The following is a 24,053-nucleotide window of genomic DNA, read 5'->3' as shown; positions in this document are numbered from 1 at the left end:
GACGGATGTATTTTTTGACCTTTCAGTTAGCTCCATCAGCTCACTCAAACACATTTTGAACAGATTATGTACTGTAGTACTTGGTAGACTATACATTAAACAAGAGACTTTGCTCTGAGGCACTGCTTCCCACACTCCATGGGGAAAAGGAAGCAGGAAAAAACAAAACTCATAGAGTTCGACAGCTACCGAGGCAACACTCGCCATTTACAATATAAGCCCAAATATTTTTGCAACACAACTATATATTAATTTAATAAAATACACAATATAGCTCTTATACACTCAACAATTTGGCTCATATGCACTGAATCTGCAATAAATCAATAAAAATATGTCATTTGATGTAAACACATTGAATCTTCTTACATTTGCACATTTAAATGGTCATGTGATTTGTGATGTCTAAGACATTTTCACTTTCCTGAGCTATTTTAGTGTCCAGAAACGAATAAAACATATTGATAGTGTTCATTTCCTCTGAATATTATCACTCAAAGGTAACTATTTTTCAGGTCAAATTTAAAACATACCCATCATTACTTATATGTTTGTTGGACACTAAAATGCTGAAGAGGCATTTTAAACTTTTTAAAAATTTCTTCTCCTTTAATGAAGTGAATTAGTCTATGTGTGTGCAGGACAAAATGGACTCTATCTTTTTACATTTAACTTTTATACGACATGAAGTGTCTTACAAATGACCAAGTTTTTTTTTTTTTTTATTTTTTTTGACTGATGATATGGAATGTTCTTTGTGTTTATATGTGTGGCAGGTAACTTTATACAGAAATGTTTACCACAAATATGTGTTAATGTTTGGTGTAGCTTGGACTACTGCAAGGTCTTTCCGGGACGTTAAGTAGAAGCCTGTGATGACGGCTAGAAATCCACCACAGATCACAAATTACGACCCTGCTTTGTATGGGGTTTATAGGTAAACAGTTAAGTCAGCATAAATCACGGAGGACAGTCTCAGAGTGATCAGAAATACTTCAACTCTCACGCTGCATACCTTCCTAACAGATTGTCAAAAGGTAACGCGTCTCCTCATCCTCCTTGGTCTTCTTCCCTTTTTCTTCTCTCTTTTTCTTTTTCTCTTTCGGCATCATTAACTTTGTCCTAATATAAGTTTGGTCAAAACAAAACCATTGTTATCTCTGAAAAAGAAACAGCAGTGAAAAGAACATACTTGTGGGCACTTCAGATGTTCACTAAAAGCCTTAAAGCAGCATTGGTCTTTCTTCATCCCTTCATCCTTGTGAAAAAGGTTGTCACCAGGAGGGATCATTTTTAAATCAACAGAAGAGACAAGAAAATGCCAATGCTTTTTTTTTTTTTTTTTTTTTTTCCCCTCACTTTCTCACAGCCACAGGGTCATTTCCCCGGCAGTCCTGCAAAAGCTTATCAATCTCTCTCACGACTTCCTCTGCATCCACTGATTCTCTGCCCAGATCCCTGCTGGGGTGGTCAAGCTGCTCAAGAACAGCACCCATCTCGCTGGAATCCCGGCTGGCTCTAGAATGCACATCTGCAAAGACCCTCGCCATCTGATCGGGAGCCATGAACGGAGGGTCTCTCGGTTGCTTACTGGGTGACAGATACTGACTGTCAGTGGGCAAGTACTGGCTGCTTGCTTCGGCCAGGGCTCCTGGCTTTGCTTCACAACCATCCAGAGAGCCTTTCGTTGAGGTGCAAGGCTCAATGCATGCCTTGGTTGGGCTGCTTGATGCTGAGGGGACCTCTTGGAGGAGAGGGCTCAGGGCACGTTTGGCTTTTAAATAAGGTTTAACATTGGCAATGAGAATAGTGTGCTCTCGCTTGTCTTTTCCAAATGTACAAAAAGTCTTTTTCCCAGTGGGATTCACAGTTTCGTAAGTCTCAGTCTCAACATTAGCTTCAACTGTGGGTACAAAGAGATTTGTGCGGTAATCTGCATTTTCAGCCTGATTGGCTGCAGGGAACTGTGGCATCCAACACCTGTCAGAATGACCAAGCACTCGGCATTCATCTGTGCAATTAACGCACTCTTCTGGTTCTGCAAAACAAAAGAGAAAACAGCAAATCCAATCATTAGGGTTGCTTTTAAATTTCTACTGAGGCTGCGATCAGCTCTCAGTGGGCTTGTTTGACCTCTGGTCTCTTAATTAAAAAGGAAAAGAAAACAATAATTAAAACATTTCAGGATGGTTGCATAAACCTGCTGGTTGAGACAATGGTTTTATTTAAGTCTATCCTCTAGATATTAATGAATTCCCATAGCCTGGGAAGAAGTAAAAAGTGGCCATTGGAGAATCATTCTCAGTAGAATAGAACATCACTGTAAACTAACCTCCTGGAGTTTTCAGTTAGTCTTTGTTCCGTATAACCCATCCTGGAAACAGTGAACTTCAAAAAGGATTACCAGGATTAATTTTTCAAATCAAATAACGGGGCAAAAACTAGATCACATACTTCCATAACAAGTCCTAAGCTGCTTTTTTCCCCCATGTTTTATCCTTATTTTGCTTGTAATTGTTATTTTGGTGACAGTCATGAAATAAAAGGTTTCCTTTAAAAGCCTACCTTTCCTACTGAGAGGAGCAAATGGAATTTTCTATCAGAATATGTTATGAGTAAAATTGTTAAAAAGTGCACATTCCTGTTTTATTAAATTTGGGTATGGATCATGCAATCAGTTTCCTTCACTTCAGCTTTTAGTTTTGGTCATAAGTAGGTGAAAATGGATTTAGTCAACAGAGTTCAGATGAATGACAACTCATGATTTCCTGTTTTCAATGATAATGTCTTCTGTGACAATGTTTCCTTCTCTCCTTGTCCAACAGGCATACAGAGAATCGAAATAAAGCATTCTTTAATGATCTCTATTTCAAAGATGCTGAACAGAAAATATGAAAGAAAATTCCTTCATTATGACAATAGCGGCATAATTCTACCACCCCCATTATTTTGAACTATAACTTTGAGCTACACCTTCCCAGCTGCCCCTTTCGTCTACAAATGATTGTTTCCCATTATGTTTAATGGTTCCTTTTAAATAAAGGCCTTCTTTTTTTCTTTTTCCAGGAGAGGATATTTACACTTTACCTCTGCGTGATGGGAATAGAATTCCCTACACACTTAGAAACCCTTGGGACAGCCATTTAATTGATGTGAGAGGATCTCTACAAATTCAGTGTCCTGTGCAAGAGAAAAAAGGCCACATGGAAGATACTTAAAATAGAAAGCATCGTATTTCTATTAAAATAGAAAGCACTGACACATTTATACCGTCACTTTTCAGTCATATGTGAAATCTGAGTTCATATTTAAAGCATATAAATAATTCCTTATCTAAAAAAGAAAACATAGGGGCGCCTGGGTGGCTCAGTCGGTTAAGTTTCCGACTTCGGCTCAGGTCATGATCTCATGGTTCGTGGGTTCGAGCCCCGCGTCAGGCTCTGTGCTGACTGCCAGCTCAGAGCCTGGAGCCTGTTTCCGATTCTGTGTCTCTCTCTCTCTCTCTGACCCTCCCCTGCTCATGCTGCCTGTCTCTTTCTCAGAAATAAATAAAAACATTAAAAAAAAAGAGTCAAACAGTATCTGTATGGGCTACCTTTAAAAAAAATAAAATAAAAAAATAAAAAAGAAAACATAAACTACAACTTGACTTATCTCAAAGTGCTTTAAGAGAAAATGATTTCTTATGAGATTATTTTTTTTCCAAAGAAGTTAGAATAGTTTTCTGACAGAATAAAAACATTGTGGTATTTCATAGCATGTGTCATTCACATTTGTGAAATGTTAAAAATGTATTCAGGTAGCTTGCCTCTATTTAAATTTTGTCATGTTTTCAAAAATATATTTTCATATGAACAAAGGAAATATGTTAAGTTTATTATGTAATGCAGGGGAAAATGGTGAACTCAAATACTCATACCTATAGGCTCAAATACTATCTGTGTCTTGGAAGATGGTTGGATGGACACAAACAGCAGGAGAAAAATCTAACATTATAAATTTTATAGAAAGCCTTCCTGTATGGATATAAAGTTGAATAGAAATTTAAAAACAATGAACAATGTTTTAAATGTTTTAAAATTTTACATTTTAAATGGATATCAGAAAATTTTCATATCAGGTACCTGTGTTGCATGGGAATTATAAAAATTATCTCTACATCTGTGTCCATTTGTGTTAGGAAAAAATGTGTATCGTTTTAGTCAACCAATTTTATCCTCCACAAATACAGTAGACTTTACTGTCTATTTCATTGGATAATATTTTTGTAGCTTTTAAAGCCATGACTTTTATTTTTATTGTTTTTTAGTATTTTTATTAATTTTTGAGAGACAGAGTGTGAGCTGGGGAGAGGCAGAGAGAGAGGGAGACACAGAATCCAAAGCAGGCTTCAGGCTCTGTCAGCACAGAGCCCAACACGGGGCTTGAACATACCAACGTGAGATCATGACCTGAGCCGAAGTGGGATGCCCAACCAACTGAGCCACGCAGGTGCCCTACCATGACTTTAAAAAAATTCATTTACAACCCATACACTCTCTTTGAAAATGCTAACATAGTTTTATATTCCAATATTGACTAGCCTTCAATTTCAGCAATGTGGATGGCCTAGCACTGAATGAATTCAATATGAATTTAAGAAGAGAGTAAAAGAGACAGAATAATGCAGATGTATGAGAGTATAAATCGACCTTGAATTTGAAACCATCAACATGAAATGATTGTTTGCACTTCACAGCTGAAAAATCTGCAGCTTTTTACTCCACTCCTTTAGGTCCCAACCTAGGGAGCAAATTCTAAGTATTGATTATGATACATTATAAGCTGTTCACCTTCTGATTAGACTGTAATTTTGACTGCAGCAGTTCCTGGACAGTGAAGAAAATCTAATGGACACTTTTGTACAAGCAGCAGAAACCATGAGCAAAAGGTGGACTATAACTGCCAAGGGTCAAATAAAAATTTATGAGAAAGTGAAATTATTTCTGAAGGAACATAAGTAAATAGATGAATAGGTAGGTACAAAAAAGAGACACAGGTAGTCTATATCAAATGACCACCTAGACATAAAAGTAGACAAAATGCAAAGCATAGAAGAGAAAAAGAAAGCAGAAGGAAAGCTAAGCGGGAGGAGGGAGAAAAGAGGAAGGGGAGCTGTGCGGGAAGATTTGTCATGTATACCTTTTCCTATATATTTTTAAGATCCCCTCAATAAGCTAAGAATGTATAATAAAAATAATAGTGCGGAGTATTTTCTCAAGACCTAGAGCTACAAAGGTAAATAATGAAACTTCTTCCTGTCCCGTAGGGAAAATGGATCCCACAATAGATATGTCCAATTATATACAACAGAAATGAAAAAGAAGCAAATTATATAGACAGCCGCTATTTGCATGGATTTGATATTTGTTTCAGAAAACAAACTCAGAGGCCCTGGAAAGAAGTAAAAATAATTGATCCAAGTCTAAGATCCACTTTTTTCTTCTGGACTAATGTGATATTACAAAGAAATTATTTACCCTCATTTTCACCCTTTCCTCAGTATAACATGATTACCCTTTCACAGAACGCACCCTTTGCCAAGTAAGATGTCATAATCCAAATGGCATGTAGATGAGAAACTGACAGATAAGCATCCTTATATTACAAAGAGAAAGGTATTCTGAAGTCCAACAGCTGGAACTCTGGGCAATTCTACCAGTAGGGAAAGTTTACAGTGTCACATTTTTAAAATGTATGATTCCTTGAAGGACGATGTGACAACCTGATAAATTTAAGTGCTTGTTTAGTATTAAGAATTATTTTCTATACTCCTATAGCCATATCTGAGTATTACACAAGGTCTCAAAAAGAGGGATCTAAGGGGCGCCTGGGTGGCTTAGTCGGTTAAGTGTCCGACTTTCGCTTAGGTCATGATCTCGCGGTTCGTGGGTTTGAGCCCCGCGTCGGGCTCTGTGCTGACTGCCAGCTCAGAGCCTGGAGCCTGTTTCAGTCTGTGACTCCCTCTCTCTCTGACCCTCCCCTACTCACGCTGTCTCTCTCTCTCCTAGAAATAAAAACATTAAAAAAATTAAAAAAAAAAAGAGGGATCTAAGCATAGTCATCTTGATTATTTTAATTTTCCATCTTAATTTATGTATTTTTGCAAAATATATAAAGTCACACAAATGATTATAGTACTTGCAATTCAGCTGTACAATAAACCACACACGCACACATACACGTGGAGATCTTTGCGTGTGTGTGTGTGTGTGTGTGTAAAATTTGACCTTTCTCCAGGATATAGTACAAACAAAATTTTAAAAATGAAATGTATAATCAACGTATTCCTGAAAATTTACTAGCAGTTATTGCCACAAGAGAAATACAGATGAAAAAAATGAAATGCACAGGAATGTTCTATATTCATAATTTAGGAGATAACATAAATACATATAAAATCACATATATATACACATTTACATATATACAGCACTACATACACAATGTACATTTGTAGGTAGAAATCAATCTCCAACAACAATTCAATCTTTCCCTTTGCCCTTTGCCCTACAACCGTCAGTGTGAAATCTGTGATTGGATCAACAACTTCACTACCTCTGATTTTAGAATTTTATATAATTCAAATAGATTTAGACATAAAGATGTCTGAAATCTGCATATTCATAGTGGCTGACATATCTGAAAGCTCTCTTTTTAACCTAGACAAAGTAGTTTAATAACTTAATCTTAGCGATAGTAGGCAAGCAATCGTTGGTGCCAAAATATACCTTCCTAGGAGCTGTCATTGTGGAAGTTACATCTCTGCGAGAAAAAAATAATTCAGGTAAAATGTCAAACTACCTGCCCTTAGATTATTGGGTTTTAGCCATATTCCACAAAGGTTTCCATAACTTCATGTTTACAATGTGACTTTAACATTGTAATATCACTATATCAGTAAGGATACTGATCCTTTGCAAGGATATGTAAAAGGTGCCAAAGATTACTATGTATTAGATTATAATTTGAAGCCGAAGCACTATTTAAACCAGTAAGGACTAATAAAGATTAAGGGAGTTTTCACTAAATCTGATTACTTTGGGAGGAGTCTGGGGAAATGATCCTTATGTATCAAGACTCCGTTGTGTTCATTGCGAAGGGAACGTGCCAAGGAGCCAGCCCCCATAAAATTTCTTACTTTGAGTTAGCCTACCTCTTTATTCTAGTCCCTCTCACTCAGGCAGGACTTTCTCACAAACCAGAAATTAAGCTTATCGTCCCTGTCTTCAAAGCACTATACCACACAACTGGCAACTAATTTTTTTATAACTACTTAGGAAACTATTAGAAAACATACAAGGATTTCCTCCCCTTATTTTCCATGTGACTGTGTCCTCCAGAGCCCATATACTTGTACAAAAACATGCATATCGCTCCTAGCATAAGAATTTCAGATATGCAGCAGATTTAATTTTTTTATAATGAAGAAATAAAGGTGTCATAGAAATCCGAAAACCAAATCAATGAGGAAGCTCTAAAATGCGGTGGCCATGGGGGAAGGGCATTTGAGAGAGAGTTTTCTCTGCTTTTTGACTGTCAACAAAATGGCTTTATTTCTGCTTTGTAAACAGCTTTAAATAGGCATAGTTTTCTTCTCTTAGAGTGGTGGTTGATACTGTTTCTAACAGCATCTTAAAATTAGAGTTGTTTCCAAGTAGACAACTCTATAAATGGAAGTCCATTTTTTATTCTCGTTTTTCTTTTTTATTTCTAATTTACCTTTTCACCAACGCAAGCTTTCATAACACCTAATTAGCTGTCTGGAAAAAGCAGAAAGCAGGCACCCACCTCTATTTATGGCTGGCACTCGTGTTTGGGATAACTCTACGGAATCTAAACTAGGTACCCATCACAGATTATTCACCAGGAAGCAATGACAAACCAAGACCTTCGACTGGCAGTTTCTGTGTATCCGTTTCCTACTGAAAGGTTTTGCTGGTATGAGAACAGCTTGTTTTCTCTGTCTTTTTCTGTTCTTCAGCACACACACTCAATTTTGCACATGCACACACACTTCCTTATGCACAACAGATTATGATTTAATCCAAATATATTCTAACATATCAGATAAAAAGGATCAATGCTAAAATAGAAATCTCATCAGAATACAGTCCAACAAATCTGTGATTAAATTTTCCTTTCAGTGAGTTGACATAATTCACAAGATCCTGTGAACTGACACTTTTCTAACATAAACAATTCTTTCTTTTTTTGGCGGTTGATGATTATTCGCTTACTTTCCTTTACCATCCTATAAACCCCTTACACTTGTTATGATGATAGGGTGAATCATCCTGTGTAAATGGCACCTTAATCTATATTCATTCAAATTATTTCCATTTATGATTTCTATGTCCCATTTACTAGCCTATTAGTTAAAAATAAACCTTCTGATTTCAGTCTATGAGAGGGGTAAAAATTTCACTCTCGATATTATTTCTAGAGACAGTGTTGGAAACTTGTCTCAAAACTTTTTTTTTTCTGTGTCAGAATAAGAAAGAAAAAAATATATTACAATTTTATCACACGCTTTTTTATTCTGCCAGCGTTCACATGACTGCCAGGCTTAATTTTAGCACAATTTTTAATAAGGTTGGTGCATCCCTTGTGCAGGAAAGAAAAGGAAGAGGTTAGGGAAAATGTGGGATCAGAAAACCAACCACTTTTCCTTAGCTAAGTAATCTTTCATCTATTGCATTGTATTTCCCGTGTTTCTTGTGCACAGGGATCTGATGTTTTACTGATCAAGGAACTAACACACAAACACACCTGTGGGATGTGTTGTTGCTTCTTTTTTTAAAAAAATGTTTATTTATTATTTTGAGAAAGAGAGAGACAGCTTCTTTTGTTGTTTTGATAATGACAGTGGGGCCGTGAATCTTGTTACAATATGCTGATGTGCTCATTTCATGAGGATGAATGTTTACATGTTGGCAATGATACCACAAATGCGGTTACAAGTCCAGAAACTTGCACTATTTCCTAACAACTGGCCCTCAGGAAGCAGGATAGGAAACATAGTTCACATAATAAAAAAACCTGTGAGAGAAACATATATATTTTTAGGTTCATCCAACAGGGCTTCCAGGTTTCACGCCAGTTGTGAAATACCACTCTATCTGCTTTGGATAGGTGGGAAGCACATTTCGAAGTAGAAGTTATTATAATACTATCAAAGAGTCAGACCATGGCAGCTCTGAAGCCATGGTCCTCTGGTGCACACCTGCATTGCACAAGGCTTCTGAAGGTATGGGCATGGTTGCATTCACAGCCCGGAAACCAATGGCCAATGTCATAGTCAATGGAATCCAACTGCAGCTGGGTATTCAGGGCACTTGGAGCATTTGCACTTATTATTCAGCACACCTGCATGCCTTCACGGATGGGTTTAAGTGTTTGTGACCCTTTGGACATAATAACATGTCTACCAGAGTGAGTTTTCTGGCATATCTATTGTCCACATATAGATAATTCACAAAGATGAAGAAAACTTAAATTAAATGGAAACTTAAGTTAAAGAACGGAAGCAAAAGGACTAAGGAAATTCGATATGGAAGTATCAAAAGTATTGTATAAGTGAGAATCTAATTGAGAATGCATTGGGAATCTATAGCACATATATAATTGTGTCTCCCACGGTGCACTGCTCTGAGATTAACATTCAAATTTTAGCTCCCCCTGCCCACCCCCATCACCTGGGGCAGCCATCACCTGGGGCAGCAGATGCTTTAAAGTGAAGGCACAGATAAATGGGGCCATCTCCTTCCTTCCTTCCTTCCTTCCTTCCTTCCTTCCTTCCTTCCTTCCTTCCTTCCTCTCTTTTTCTTTTTTCTTTCTTTCTTTTTTTTAATGTTTATTTATTTTTGAGAGAGAGAGAGAGAGCTTGAACACAAGTGAGGGAGGAGCAGAGAGAGAGGGAGATAGGATTCCAAGCAGGCTGACAGCAGAGAGCCCAATGTGGGGCTTGAACTCAGGAACCCTGAGGTCATGACCTGAGACAAGGTCCCAAAAGCCAAAAGTTCGGGCACTTAACCACTCAGGCACCCCAGGCCATCTCTTTCTTAACTGGTAAGCTAAGAACTGACTCTGAAGCTTGATATTATACTAATGATACAAAGTTTGCATTTTTTTTTTTTTATTTTTTTTTAGTAAAGGACTCTGACAGAGACTCTGAAAGAAAAAAAAATACAGCCCAAATGCACCAGCAAAGTAAAGACAGCTCAAAATCAGTGACAGCATTAGATGTGTACAGTTCGGTGGTTAGTTTGAAGAAGCTATACTCAAGAATTCACTAAGTAAGAATGAATAAAACACCAACTTTGTGCTTAGGCATTGGAGGTTTCCAAGTAAAGTCATCTTGAATAGAATGCTGTAGAACAATAATGTATCAAATAAAAATTTGTCATAAATAAACCTATGTCTATTCATTTCTAAAATTCTCCAGTCTGTAAGAGTTTATCTCTTCACTAGGCACTTACATTTTGTTTTTGTTTTTGTTTTTTAATTTTTTTAATGTTTTCTATTTATTTCTGAGAGAAAGACAGCATGAGCAGGGGAGGGTCGGAGAGAGAAGGAAACACAGAATCTGAAGCAGGCTCCAGGCTCTGAGCTGTCAGCACACAGTCCAATGTGGGGCTCGAACCCACAAACTGTGAGATCATGACCAGAGCCGCAGTTGGACACTTAACTGACTGAGCCACCCAGGTGCCCCTAAGGCACTTAACATTTTGACTAGAAACGAGAAACTAGATTTAACATCAGCTAGGGGAAATAACTCACAATCAATTACATTTTGAACTATGTTATATGAGTGTCAAGCAACAGAAATACAGAGAAAGTCCTATTACATTGTGAAAAGCTTTGTTTAAGAAATAGGGCTTGATCTAAAATTCAAAGGATGATCAGAGTTTCAACAAAAAATGGAGAGCAGGAAGAGGATGATCCAGAAGAAAGGACTAGAAAGTGAAAGAGTCACCACACAGAATTGTGCATTTCACAAGACAGTAAAAGACCATTTTATAGGTCACAGGACTTATATTGCAATGCCAAAAATAAATTATTAATGTATAGAAAATTGGCTAGGACTTAAAGGAGAATGGAAAAGCTCTGAATTTAAACAAAAAACACACAAAATTTAAAAAGCAGACAATGGAACACTATTATAGGTATTTGAGTATTTTCAAATGATTCTTAAAATATTTAGGCACTTGATCAAAAAGTTATTAGCATTTATTAACATACAAATCTGAGATGAGCCACAGGGCATGCAGCATTCAAATCAGCATTATTTCTGAAAACAGATATATAGACTTTAGGCCCCAACCAGGGTATCTCCAGCAGAGCACAATAGGGCACGGCATGATTAACTGGCATAGGCATTCAGACCCCATTGTGACCCCATTCTGCTAACATCTCATCCTACTCCTTATAAACTAGAGAGTCTTAATGCATGTTGACTCAACTGATATTTTATATTAACAGTATAAATCCTGAACTTTATAATTCTGCATTAGCAAAATATCTCTTCTTCTTACCTCTGCTTTATCTCTCTTCACTCTTTCTCTAATTTCCCATTATTATTACTCAGTCATAGAATTGCATATGATCACATATCTGAAAGACTAAAGGATTCTTTGAGAAGGCCAGAAGAGGAAAGGTTTGGAAGAAAGAAGATCTGTTTGGTGTCTAGGAGAGAGGTAATAAATACTCTTACAAGGCAAGGAGAATGGCCACAAATAATTTAGATATGGAATCTCAGACACTTTCCAAAGTTGGTTCTGGATACCATGAAGAATAAATTTCTACAGGAAATTCCTGAAAATTTCCAAAATACTCATTTCTTTTTAGGATAAAGATAATGCCACCATTTTCCCACTGAATTACATATATTAGCATTGTTCTCTAACTCTTATTATTTTTTACTCCATTTGCCTCAATGAGATCCTTATATTGCTTGAGGATCAAGATATGGAATACATGTTCCATTCTTTTATTCTTGCATGCTCTATTCCTTGAGTACACAGAACACACTCAATATTCACACGTGAATGCTGTCACTGGTTTAAAGAAAGAGTAAATTTAAAAGATATCTAATACTATTGGTAATCTACAACAGGGGAGACTACTTTTTATAATACACTTATTTCAAAATCATTCAAACTAGAATTTAATTTAAAAATTGAAACAAACAAAATAACCCATTCATTTATGATGCTATGAGGTTAACTTTCAAAATGATCCCAGAACCTAAACAAAGCTATGCAAAAAGGCTGTCTTTCACTATGAGATATACAGGATTTAGAGTTACATCAGATCTGGGACACCTGGTTGGCCCAGTCAGTAGAGCATGTGACTGACTCTTGATCTCATGATTGTGACTTCAAGCCCCACGTTGGGCCTAGAGCTTACTTTAAAAAAAAAATGAAGTAACATCAGACTTATCTGTTAAATACCATGTTTATATAAAAATCTAAAGTTCTCTATTTATTATTGAGAAACTATAGATTTCTGTATTTATTATTTATTTATTATAACTTAAAATAAGGTTAATAAATCTGCCTGGAATATATACTGAAACATAGAAGTCAGAATATTTTCCCCTTATGGATTTTTCAAGATCAGTGACACCTTTATTGAAATTAAGTCTAGATTTAAATAATCACCTCTTTATATTTTTAAATTATAGAAAGTAGTGAGTATCCTAAAAACCCACACCTCAGCATCTATAGGTTTCTTGCTTCACTCCCAGGGTTCTCCTTTTGTCTTTTTTAGATTCCTCTGCATTGTTGTGTCAAATGTGACAGTTTCTCTGTTGTAGTTTATGTTAGCTGCCTCTATATCTTATACTTTATCTGACAGCTATCATTACATATGAATTAATTAATTAGTCCTTGTAATTTTGAGTCTTGAAAGGGTTGACGCAGCTTCCAAAAGAACTTGATTTATATGCAGTGATAAACCTAGCTCTGACATGCAATAGTTCGTAAAAGCTGTTTGGTTTACAAGGACAAATTTAAGATTACAGCAACTTAAAACCTACTCCAAATTTCAGCCCCAACACTATTTAAATATGCTACTATTCTTCATCTTTAAAGAGGATGTTTTCCTATGCTTTTATTGCTTGTGTTAGCTAACCCCATCTCAGATAATGACACCATTTTTGATGACATGGATGAATACATCTAAAATTCAAGGCGTCCTCCCAGCAAAGTGGTAATCCTGTGAGGAAGGTCAATGAAAACATGCCTATTAAGCTGAACTCTTCTCAAGAAGCAAGCATGATAGTCTTATTAGCGTTTTTCTCTCAGGATTGCTATCTGATTTCTATTGGGATATATATCTGTTTACTAGTTTAAATCCCGTTGTTCATCTTATTACTAGCACTTGATTGTTTTCAATTGCTAGAGACAGGTACACAGAATTGGGTGTCATTTTTAACATCCTCAGAAAATAGAGTTAATTCAGATGCAACTAATCCTCTCTAGCTTATTATTTAGTGATCAACACCTGCCAATAGGATTTGGGAGTCCCAAAAGATAGATTTTTTAAGAGAGATTTTTCTATTTTTATATTTTCGAGTCTCATTCTAGTCTTATAAAATTAGTAAGGTTCTACTCTAGAGATAGATCCAAAGTTTCGATTCAGTTACCTTAAATTAGATGGACATGGTTCCAGAAGCACAGATGAATTAAGTACTTTTAAAAATGTAATGTTTTTAAAGAAAAATGCAAAACAAAATATATTTATGGACATATATTATATGAATGGGAAATATATATGAAACTATACTTCTCCATAAATGATTCCTACAAATATTACTTATATTACAACTTAAAAATGAACCAAAGCTAAATGTTCTTGATATGCATGCATACACACACATAAATGGTAATAAATATGTATTTTCACCAAAAATGCCTTCTGTGAAGGCATTGTCTGAAAGTACTATTCAAATTAATAAGTGTCCCAAAGTTAACTTTAGGAAAATATACCAAGGGGTGCCTGGGTGGCTCAGTCGGATAAGCACCCAACTCTTGGTTTCAGCTCAGGCCGTGATCTCATGGTTAGTGAGTTCAAGCCTCTCATGGAGTTCCTTGCTGACAGTGCAGAGCCTGCTTGGGATTCTCTCTCTCTCTCTTTCTCTCTCTCTCTCTCTCTCTCTGCCCCTCCCTGATCACACTCTCTTTCTAAAAAATAAACTTTATATATATATATACATATACATATATATAAACTTTATACACACACACACACACACACACACACACACCCCAATAATTTGAACCTAAACAATGTGGCCTTGATCTTACTAAAACAACTCCTACCACCAAGATGCTAATGCTGCCACAATTATTGCTACTATTATTATAGATAGTTTTAAAATACATAAAGAGTAGGAAAAAAGGATAATTGACAATTAAAATAAGGCCTCTTCTTGGAATTACTTCTCTGAAACCATCCTGTTCTTATTACCTTTACTGTGCTGTAAGTTTATTGGAAACTGATGTTTTTATCCTGTATGATTGGGTCATCCCAGAAATGAAAATTTAAGCAAAATCAATACACTCAATACCATGTTCTAGAGTAAATATACAGAAATGTTTCTTGTAACGGATTTTACTGGCAATGACAAGCCATTTTTCTGTAACAGCTTTAATATTTTGTAATCATTAAAGCACACCGAAGCAATGGAGAAATTGGGAAAAGAGGTCTGGAAATTCATATATAGAAAGATAGGAGATGTATACCTCTGTATCACCCTGCTATGTAATCAGAGTCAAAAAGTGATTGGAGAGGCTATCTTTGAATAAGAGCAAAGATAAAAATGTGTTTTTAAAGGATACGAAAGCTTATCCATTCATATGCAATATTAACATCAAAAGGTGGCTACAATGATGTTTAAATACTTTCTTATCTTGGAGAGTACTTTCTGTGATTTAATTGATAATCAGTCATACCTGGAGCAAAGAACAGATGATAAAAGTGAAATGTATTCCCCATGAGTGATATTAATAGGAAAATAAATATAAATATATGAAAACTTATTTTATTTTCAGGCTTGTAATCTAAACCTAGTCTAATTGGAAATTCATATTGACATCACAAGGAGAATTTGTTGAATTCGTTGAGACAGTCTTTTTTTTTTTTTTTAATTCAGGCGTGCTATATTTTCTCCCCTAAAAATATGTATGCTCAATTTCAGAAGAAGTGATCCTTTGTGCTGTTGAAGCTATTTTTGAAGAGCTGCCTAACAATTTCCATGGTCACTACTGAAAGGTTATACAGTAGTCCTCCCTTTATGGTCCAAGACCCCCCGTGGATGCCTAAAACTATGACAGCACCAAACCCTATATATACTGATTTTTCCTATACATACATACTTACAATTAAGTTTATTTTTAAAAAGTTTATTTTATAAATAAGGAGCACTAAGAGATTAACAATACTATCTAACAATAAAGAATCCAATTATAACAATATACTGTAATAAAAATTGTATTGTGTGTACCATTCTTGGATAATGTGAAGTGATGGAATACCTATATGATTAGATGAAGTAAGGTGAATGATGTAAGCACTATAATGTGACATAGGTTACTACTGACCATCTGATAAGATGTCAGAGGAGAGTCATCTGCTTCTGGACTATGCAGTTCACTTCAGGTAACTGAAACCGTGGAAAATAATACTGTGTATAAGGGGAATGCTGTAATCTGAACTACTAACCCTAGTGATCAAAATCCTCCATAATCTGGCCCAATTAAATGAATTAGGCAATTCTGTCATTAAAAAACCAACAAGCTTAGATTCTAACAAGTTGAATTTGTATACTTTCTTTTCCAGTAAGCATTTCTGTAATCTAACTGAACCCTAAAATTCCTTTAGAAGGCTGTAATTACCTAAGTCAATTGGAGGATGCGGAACCTGCTAGTGGACACATTGTTGGGATCACAACATGTCTGCTTAAAAGAGAGAACAACTTGAATTTGAGAAAGTGTCACCCTAACCTTATTTTTTAGGTGACTTGATGAGTATGTTCCTTGATCTAAAATGATCTAATATTAAAACCCAACATCTGAAATGGAATGAAATATAAATATTTGATTTGGCAAATTTCTAATAAAATATGTATTTGTGTTTCTTCACTGAATTAATAAAAAACATGCACGATCACAACAGAAAATTATCTAGTTAATTATTATTATAAATAAGATCATTGTGGAAAGTATTGCAAAATAGAAAAATTAAGTTAGAAGTACTTGGCAAATAAAAACTTCTTATCTATTGGGAATGATGTTTTTATAATTAAAAACATATATATCTGCACATAATTCTGCATAATATTCCAATATAAACAATTCATTGTAAGATTAACCATTTATTTTAAAAGCTCATAGTCTAACATATATAACTCATTGATCTACTTATTGTCCATAAACATAAAAGTTGTATCTATAAGAACCAAATAGTTGAGAGATAACAGTGATTTCAACCAAAAGATTAAGTTATTATGAAAAAGTTATTATTATAATAAATATATTATGATATATTATAATCATCCTAGTATTTTAAAAAGCAAAGAAATATATATGTACAAAAATAAGAAAATATTATATTCAATAAGCTCCAGTAATTGAGTTTTAAATTGAAGAGTTGTATTGTAGCATATATGCTGATGGAAAATATTCAAAAGAGTCACTATCTTAATACTTGAAGTGAAGGCAATATACGTGTTAAAATGACACCTTCCAATACATCAGATAACTATCAACGAAAGAATACATCTGAAAAGGCACACATGCATTTCCTTATATATGCACCCTTTGTACACATGATGGAAAAAATACTTTCCCATACCAAATGGAAATGAATGGAAGGAGCCTAGTCTAAGGACAAAAATCTTCTGGAACTATTTAGTGGAAGTAAAAATAAAGACCTAATCCACCTCACAACAACTTGTGGGTTTCCCGAATGTCAGTCATAGCTCCCAGAGCACTGAGTGTTTCAAGTCAGTAGACAGTCATGGTGAAGCACGGCTGTGTACATGCACACACATGTACATGCATCCGAAGCACGCATGCGGACATGAGCACAGTGTCAGCGTCAGCTTAAGAGACGGAGATCTTTAAGGACACATAAAATAATGTGCAGACATTTACACTCTAAAGGCCAAAATGCTTTTTTGGTATAAATGTTATCCTTAAATTCAATTTTTACATTGAAGTTGAAAATAGGAATTGATAAATAAAATTCTTTTTCCCAATTTATTATAATTTAGTGAATGTGTAATCACAACTATTTAAGGATGACAAGGGTGATTTTATATAAATGTGTCAGTATATGTGTATGTACATGCACTCATATTGTCAAACTTCCCACCTTACTCCCCAAAATTGGAAATAAGTAATACTTTATTCACTGTAACACTATCTGTTTCAGGCTTTTACTTTTATTTTCTCTAGGATTTCCATTCATTTCCATCTAGAAATAATGCAACCTCTTCTCTTTTTCTGGCTTGAGTAAGCAACACAAATAAATATAACAGTAATTGTTAGATTACTGTAACATACATGTGTATTTTTCAACCACAGCAACAACTTGATATAATAATTTTCTCCACTGGCTTGTTTCCCTCATGTAGAGATTAAACTACCCAGAAACCAATCAAATCTCTCAAAAGCACTCAAACAACTCAGACTTGGACTATGTACAATCCAGACTTAGAAAAATATCATAAGATGAGCTAAAATTTCACCTGAGATAGATACTTCTTTCTGTCTTTCACTTAATCCATCCAGTTATTTCAAATTTCAATGTGTTTTACCAGATTATCTGAGTCACATCTAGAGCATATTCAAAATTAAAATATATTGACAAAATTTATTGACTGCAGGGGATTTTCATTTTGAGCTTCACTAGCTGTTGCAATTGATATCAACTTGGTTCCGCCCTGTCCTTAGGAAACTGTATTAGGGTGATGTGTACAGATTTTACAAAGTAATGTGTAAAAAAGCCTTTAATATATTTCTATAAAATGACACATCTAATATGAAATGTATTTGCCTGTCCAAAGTGAAAGAAGAATTTGTGGACCTAATTTCTCAGGTGAAACAGTTTCTTCTACAGAATGCAATAGCGATATAGCTTGCTCTATACCCACAACTAGCATTCAAGGAAAATAATCAATCCCCTCTCCTATACCAGCCCTCTCTTCATTCCACCAATTTCTTCCCTAGCATTTCCTACACTAACTCTGAAGTGAAATTTGTACAACCAGTGATTTTTTCCATTAAACAATTACGAATTGGACCATTTAAACTCATTTAAGAACAATAAATGCGAAATCCCTGATATAAATGAATAATACGTAGATTCTCTTTTCAACCCTTAACCTCCCACAGCTTTTCTTGAAATATTGAAAGTAGTGATGCAAATAAAATAGAATAAATCACTTATTTACTATTCTATTTTCCTTTAAAGAAATAGTCTACAAGTTCTGCATTTATGTGTGTATAGTCTTATGAGTGTCATCATCTAGCAAGTAAAATTCGGACCACAGAGAAGAAAGCTAGCAGATGAAGAAATTGCTCACCTGGAGGAAGCAGATCAACAGACTGAAGTCTAGTTGTGATGGTGTGTAGGGTGAGGATAGCAAAGGAAAGCAAAGTCGGGAATGCTTGAAAAATAAAATATTTTTAGTTAACAAATAGAAAAGCCAAGTGGGAAAAAAGGGCCCCTTGAATCATGAATCCTTCTCTATTGATTGAAATTGTTATATTAAAATTCTTTAGACTGATCAGTCTCTAAACGATACAGTCATTTGTATTTCCCCAGATGCGTAAAACTTAGCGTTATTTGAAGAAAATTACTTTGGGGGTGTATTTCTGTTTAGAGGAGATAGAAACAATGCAGAATAACTATATGAATGCCTAGGTCAATGAGAAAAATATTCCTGTGATGATGGATTCATTTATATTAAATCAAATAAAAACATTTCTGTAATAGTGGGTAGAAGATGTAAATAAGCAGGCCACCAAAATCAAAGTTGCAGACTGTCTATTCTTTAATACCCCATAGAACAAGGCTTTAATAAAGTTTTCACTGCTAGTGAAATTTCGATATGTGTTGTCCGGAACTTGAAACAACAGACTATTTGAAACTTAGCTCTTTACTCAGTGCCCTAGAAACCTTCAATTGTTAAAAGCATATTGATTTTAGTAGAGAAATATATATATTTCTGAAACAATGTCAACTCTTTTCTAATCCAACATATAACAATAAATGTTATTGTTCTAAAGAAATATTGCATTTTGTTTTTATTTTTGTTTTGCTTTTTAAGCAGCTCTAACTTGGGCATATATGCATGTGTATAATTGACCAGTTTCTTAGACAAAAAATAGAATGCTTTGTTTGCATCTAAATGCATAGTGAATATATGAAATCGATTGCTATCCAAAAGTCCTGCCAAAAAAATAAAAAGCCAATTGGTGAGCAAAGTAGCTTTATTTTTTAAATAGTCTCATTTTCTTATTTTCAACCTTTATTCAACATCTGTTGTTTGCCCCTCCCCTGGAATGTAATTATGCAGGATTCCAATGTAAAACAGGTTGAGTAGTTAATAACAGGCAGCTCAAACATTTTTCCACACTGTTTCTCTACAGATGTTTTCTCTCATTTTTTTTTCTTTTCTCCCCTGGCTTTGTGTTTAATTTGTGTATGTTTCTCTCCTCTTCTTAAAGTATATTCCCACAACAGATGGAAACACCTGAAAATAAGTCTGCCTCATGCACATGTTTAAATGATGCCTATTGTGATATTTAACACAGAAAAGAGAATACAGAATATTGGTTTACAGAAAAAAGTAATTAATCTGTATGTCACCTTGTTACTGTGTTCAATTTAAAATTCTTAAGAGACGATCTAGTTTTTGCCAAAGACATTGGAGGGAAAGTTTATAGTCCACAACCTTCATTTATTCTTATTTTGTTACCAGGCTCATTTGTCTTTTTTGCATTTGGCACAGTTCTCTTAAATTTTCATTCCTACCAGAAATAGCACTTTTTTTTTCTTTCCACTGACCATTTTACTATGTAAAAGGCACTCTACATTCAGTTGATAATAATTCAAATTCAACGATCACTATCTAACATATTTTAGATATATTCAAAGTACATTATATATTTTTAAATAATATTACCAGAGTCATATAAGGTATAGAACTCTTTTGTTCAGAAAAATATATTTAATTGAGATTGAAGAAAAAAAAAAAAAAGTATAGACTGTGCACTGGGTTGGGTATTGACCCCCACATGTCCACCTGGAAGATCAGAATATGACCTTATTTGGAAAGAAGGTCCTTGCAAATGTAATTACTTCAGATGAAGTCATAGTGGATTACAGTGGGCCCCGATCCAATGTATGATGTTCTTGTAAGAAAACTGAGACACAGCGACAGTCATGTAGAGAAAATGCCATGTGAAGGTGGAAGGAGAGATTGGAGAGTTGTGGCTAGGATTGCTGACAACCACCAGAGGTAGCTAGAGGCAAAGAAGGATCCTCAAGACTGATTAGGGAGCAGAGCCCTGCTGATACCTTGATTTTGGACTTTTAGCCTCCAGAAGTGGGAAAGAATAAGTTCCTGTTATTTTAGGCCACCTAGTATTTATCTTGTTATAGCAGCCCTCCGATCCTGATTTTGGTATTCAGATGTGATGTGCTGTTGAAACAAATACCGAAATATGTAGAAGGGACTTTGGAACTGGGTAATGAGAATAAGCTGGAAGAGTTTTAAGATGCATGATTTTTAAAAGTCTGGATTGCCTTGAAGAGACTATTGGAAGAAATATAGACATTAAGAAACTTAATTTAATGATTCTCCTCCGAGCTCAGTAAGAAGTGAGGTGAACTATAGAGGAGGTTTCTATCATCTTTGAGGATATACGTGTGGCTTTATCATCAAGAGTGGAATATAGATAGAAATATGAATGTTGAAGGTGCTTCTCATAAGGTTTCAGATGCAAATGTTATTGGGCACTGGAAGACAATGTTTGTTATAAAGTGGCAGGAAACTTGGCCAAATTGTTGGCTAAAAAATATAGCTTGTCCTTGATGAATTTGTATATTTAGCTGAAGAGCTTTCCAGCAAAGTGTAATACGTGTGACCTGGTTTCTCTTTTCTGGATACAGTAAAATGTAAGAGCAAAGAGATCAATTAAGGAATGAACTTTTAAGCAAAAAGAAACCAACACCTGATTTGGAAAATTCACTACTTATCAGATAGCATGCTCTGGAAACAAGGACAAAGGTGTGGCTGGCCAGTCATTTGCTGTAATGATTAGGGTGCTTATGGATCCAATCAACCATCAAAGAGAAGTCAGGAGTAGAGATATGTTTATTGAGGAAGGATCTGTGGAGAACACTCTTATCTAATGGTGTAGATGCCCTCAACATCCACAGAAGACAAAGTTATTGAGAATTTTACATCCCACTGCTAATGTGGACCAAAAGGGACAGAGACAAAATGAAGTACAGCCACAGATACAGGACTAAGAAGAGTGGGTTACTGCCCCAGAGGGTCAAAAAAGCTTCAAGGAGAGAGCACACAATTACTTTCAGTTCTTGAAACCTAATGGAATTTGCCCTGCTGCATTGCCAGATTCCTTTAGACTACTAACCTCTTTGTTCCTTCCATTTTCACCCTTTAAGAATGAGAATGTCTACCCTGTGCTTGTTCCATCCACCACTGTATTTTGGAAACAGGTAACTTCTTTTCTAGTTTGATAGGTATATGAAAGAAGAGGAATGCTGCCCAGAAGGGACCATACCCATAGTCTCCCCTACACCTGATTTAGATGCTGAGATGTGAGACTTTCTGAGTTCATATTTAGGTTCACTTTGGGACTTAGAGTCGTGCTAGAAAGGGTTGAGATGTTGGATGATATTGAGAGGAGGTAGATAGATTTTGTAAATGGGGTGGATGTGAATTTGGTGGTTCAGAGGGTAGACTGGGTTGAATACTGCTCCTCTACAATTCATGTCCACATGGAAAGTCAGAATGTGACCTTATTTGAAAATAAGTTCTTTGCAGACATAATCACTTCAGATGAAGTCAGGTAAGTTAATATTAAGGTGGGTCTAATTCCCATGACTTCCTTCTTTATAAGAAGAGAAACAAGACACAGAGACGGCCATACAAGGAGGATACCACATGGTCATGGAAGTAGAAATGGCAGTGATGTGTCTAGAAATGCTGGACCACCAAAAGAAAAGAACAGGCAAAGAAGAATCCTCACCTAGAGCTATGAGACAATTGTCTTGCTAATACGTTAGTTTTGGACTTCTAGTATCTAGAATTGTGAGAGAATAAATTTCTGTTTCTTTTCTTTTTCTTTTCTTTTTTTTTTTTTTAAGTGACCCAATTAGTAGTATTTTGGTACAGCAGACCTAGGGAGCAAATATAGATTGTCAAAAAAACAAATGCAAAATATAAAATATAAAATACCCAGATGGCCAAAAAAATGTTATGGAGAATGACAATGGGGCAAATAAAAAGTAGATTCCAGAAAAGTAAGACAAGATTGTTATGAATGAATTAAAATGTTGTCTTCTGTATTATGGTTCATAAATAAACTAAATTTGGTGTATGTGATGGGTTTGTATGACAGTAAAACTGATGCCACTTAGTAGAGGCCAAACTGAAATCACCCAGGAAAAATATGTGTGCATGTGTGTGTGTAAGACAATCCAAATCTTACCAAATACTTTCAAATAAAGTATTTTCTTAAAATACATGCAAATTAATAGCTCCCTATGCTTATTTTGTAATTTTCTAAGATTGCTAAGACTTTTCTCTTCAGTCTCTATTACTTTGATTTTTATGTCTACTAATCACATCTTCAGTCCATATATATTGCAAGGTTTGCTTAACATTTCCATGTATACTAGTGGGTTCATGAACAAAATGTGACCTACAGCTTAAACAAAATGCTCATCTGTACACATACATGCTTAAGTGTTTGGATTAACAAAGAAAGATAGTCCCTAGTAAGGAGAAAACATCTCCATATATATAAATATGGCTTCAAATACATGCATGTTTTCAGTTAGAAACTTCCCCTTTGAAGGCATGTATTAATAAATGTATTAATAAATAAATTTCCACTTCTTTTTGGAAAATGAGTGCATAAACCTTAAAATAGTCTTATACTTGTTTTTTGACTTGATTTTCATTTTAGTGGAAAAAATAAGGCAGAAATATATTTCCTGTAAGAAACATGATACCAGGGACACCTGAGTGGCTCAGTCAGTTGAATGTCTGACTCCTGATTTCAGCTCAAGTCATGACGCCAGTGTCATGGGATCTAAACCTGCATCAGGGTCTGTGCTGAGCATGGAGATTGCTTCAGATTCTCTCTCTCTCTCTCTCTCTCTCTCCTCTCTCTCTCTCTCTCTTTCCAAACACTAAATCTGTGGGCTGCTGGATTTTGGACTTTTTCTCAGCCTCCAGAACTGTGAAAAATAAATTTCTGTTGTTTATAAACACAGAGTCTATGGTAGTTTGTTATAATAGCCCAAAAAGACTAGAAGGACTAAGGTAAGCACTTACAGAAAAAAGATTATTTAATATTAATACACTGGAACATGAAACCCAAAAGAAACACAATGTGTGTGTGTGTGTGTTAACTTAAAAATTAACTTAAAAAATACTCTTGCTAATAATTCATATAACTACTGCTAATATACAGTCTATTTTGGTGAAATTTAGTATCATATCATATTTTTTAACGTTTATTTTTGAGAAAGAGACTTAGAGAGCATGAGCAGGGAGGTGCAGGGAAAGAGAGAGGGAGACAGAGAATCCTAAACAGGCTCTGTAGAGACAGTGCAGAGCCCGATGTAAGGCTCGATCCCACAAACTGTCAGATCATGACTTGGGCTGAAACCAAGAGTCAAGATCCTTAACTGACTGAGCCACCCAGTCGCCCTCATGAATCCCACTTTAAAGAGCTCTA

General features: G+C 35.3%; 1 protein-coding gene across 1 annotated transcript in view; it reads right to left on the bottom strand.

The window, feature by feature from the left end:
• Nucleotides 1-1,074: 1,074 nt before the first annotated feature.
• Nucleotides 1,075-24,053, bottom strand: part of PCDH17 (protocadherin 17) — a 93,384-nt gene continuing 70,405 nt past the window's right edge. Inside the window, 1 exon segment of the mRNA XM_077752442.1 lies at nt 1,075-2,038. Coding sequence (XP_077608568.1) covers nt 1,356-2,038 — 683 coding nt within the window. The 3' untranslated portion in view covers nt 1,075-1,355.

The sequence above is a fragment of the Crocuta crocuta genome, unplaced genomic scaffold (genome assembly GCF_008692635.1).
Source record: "Crocuta crocuta isolate KB4526 unplaced genomic scaffold, BGI_CrCroc_1.0 scaffold376, whole genome shotgun sequence".
NCBI lineage: Eukaryota > Metazoa > Chordata > Mammalia > Carnivora > Hyaenidae > Crocuta > Crocuta crocuta.
Note: the sequence above shows the minus strand (reverse complement) of the source record. Positions and strands in the feature narration are given on the sequence as shown.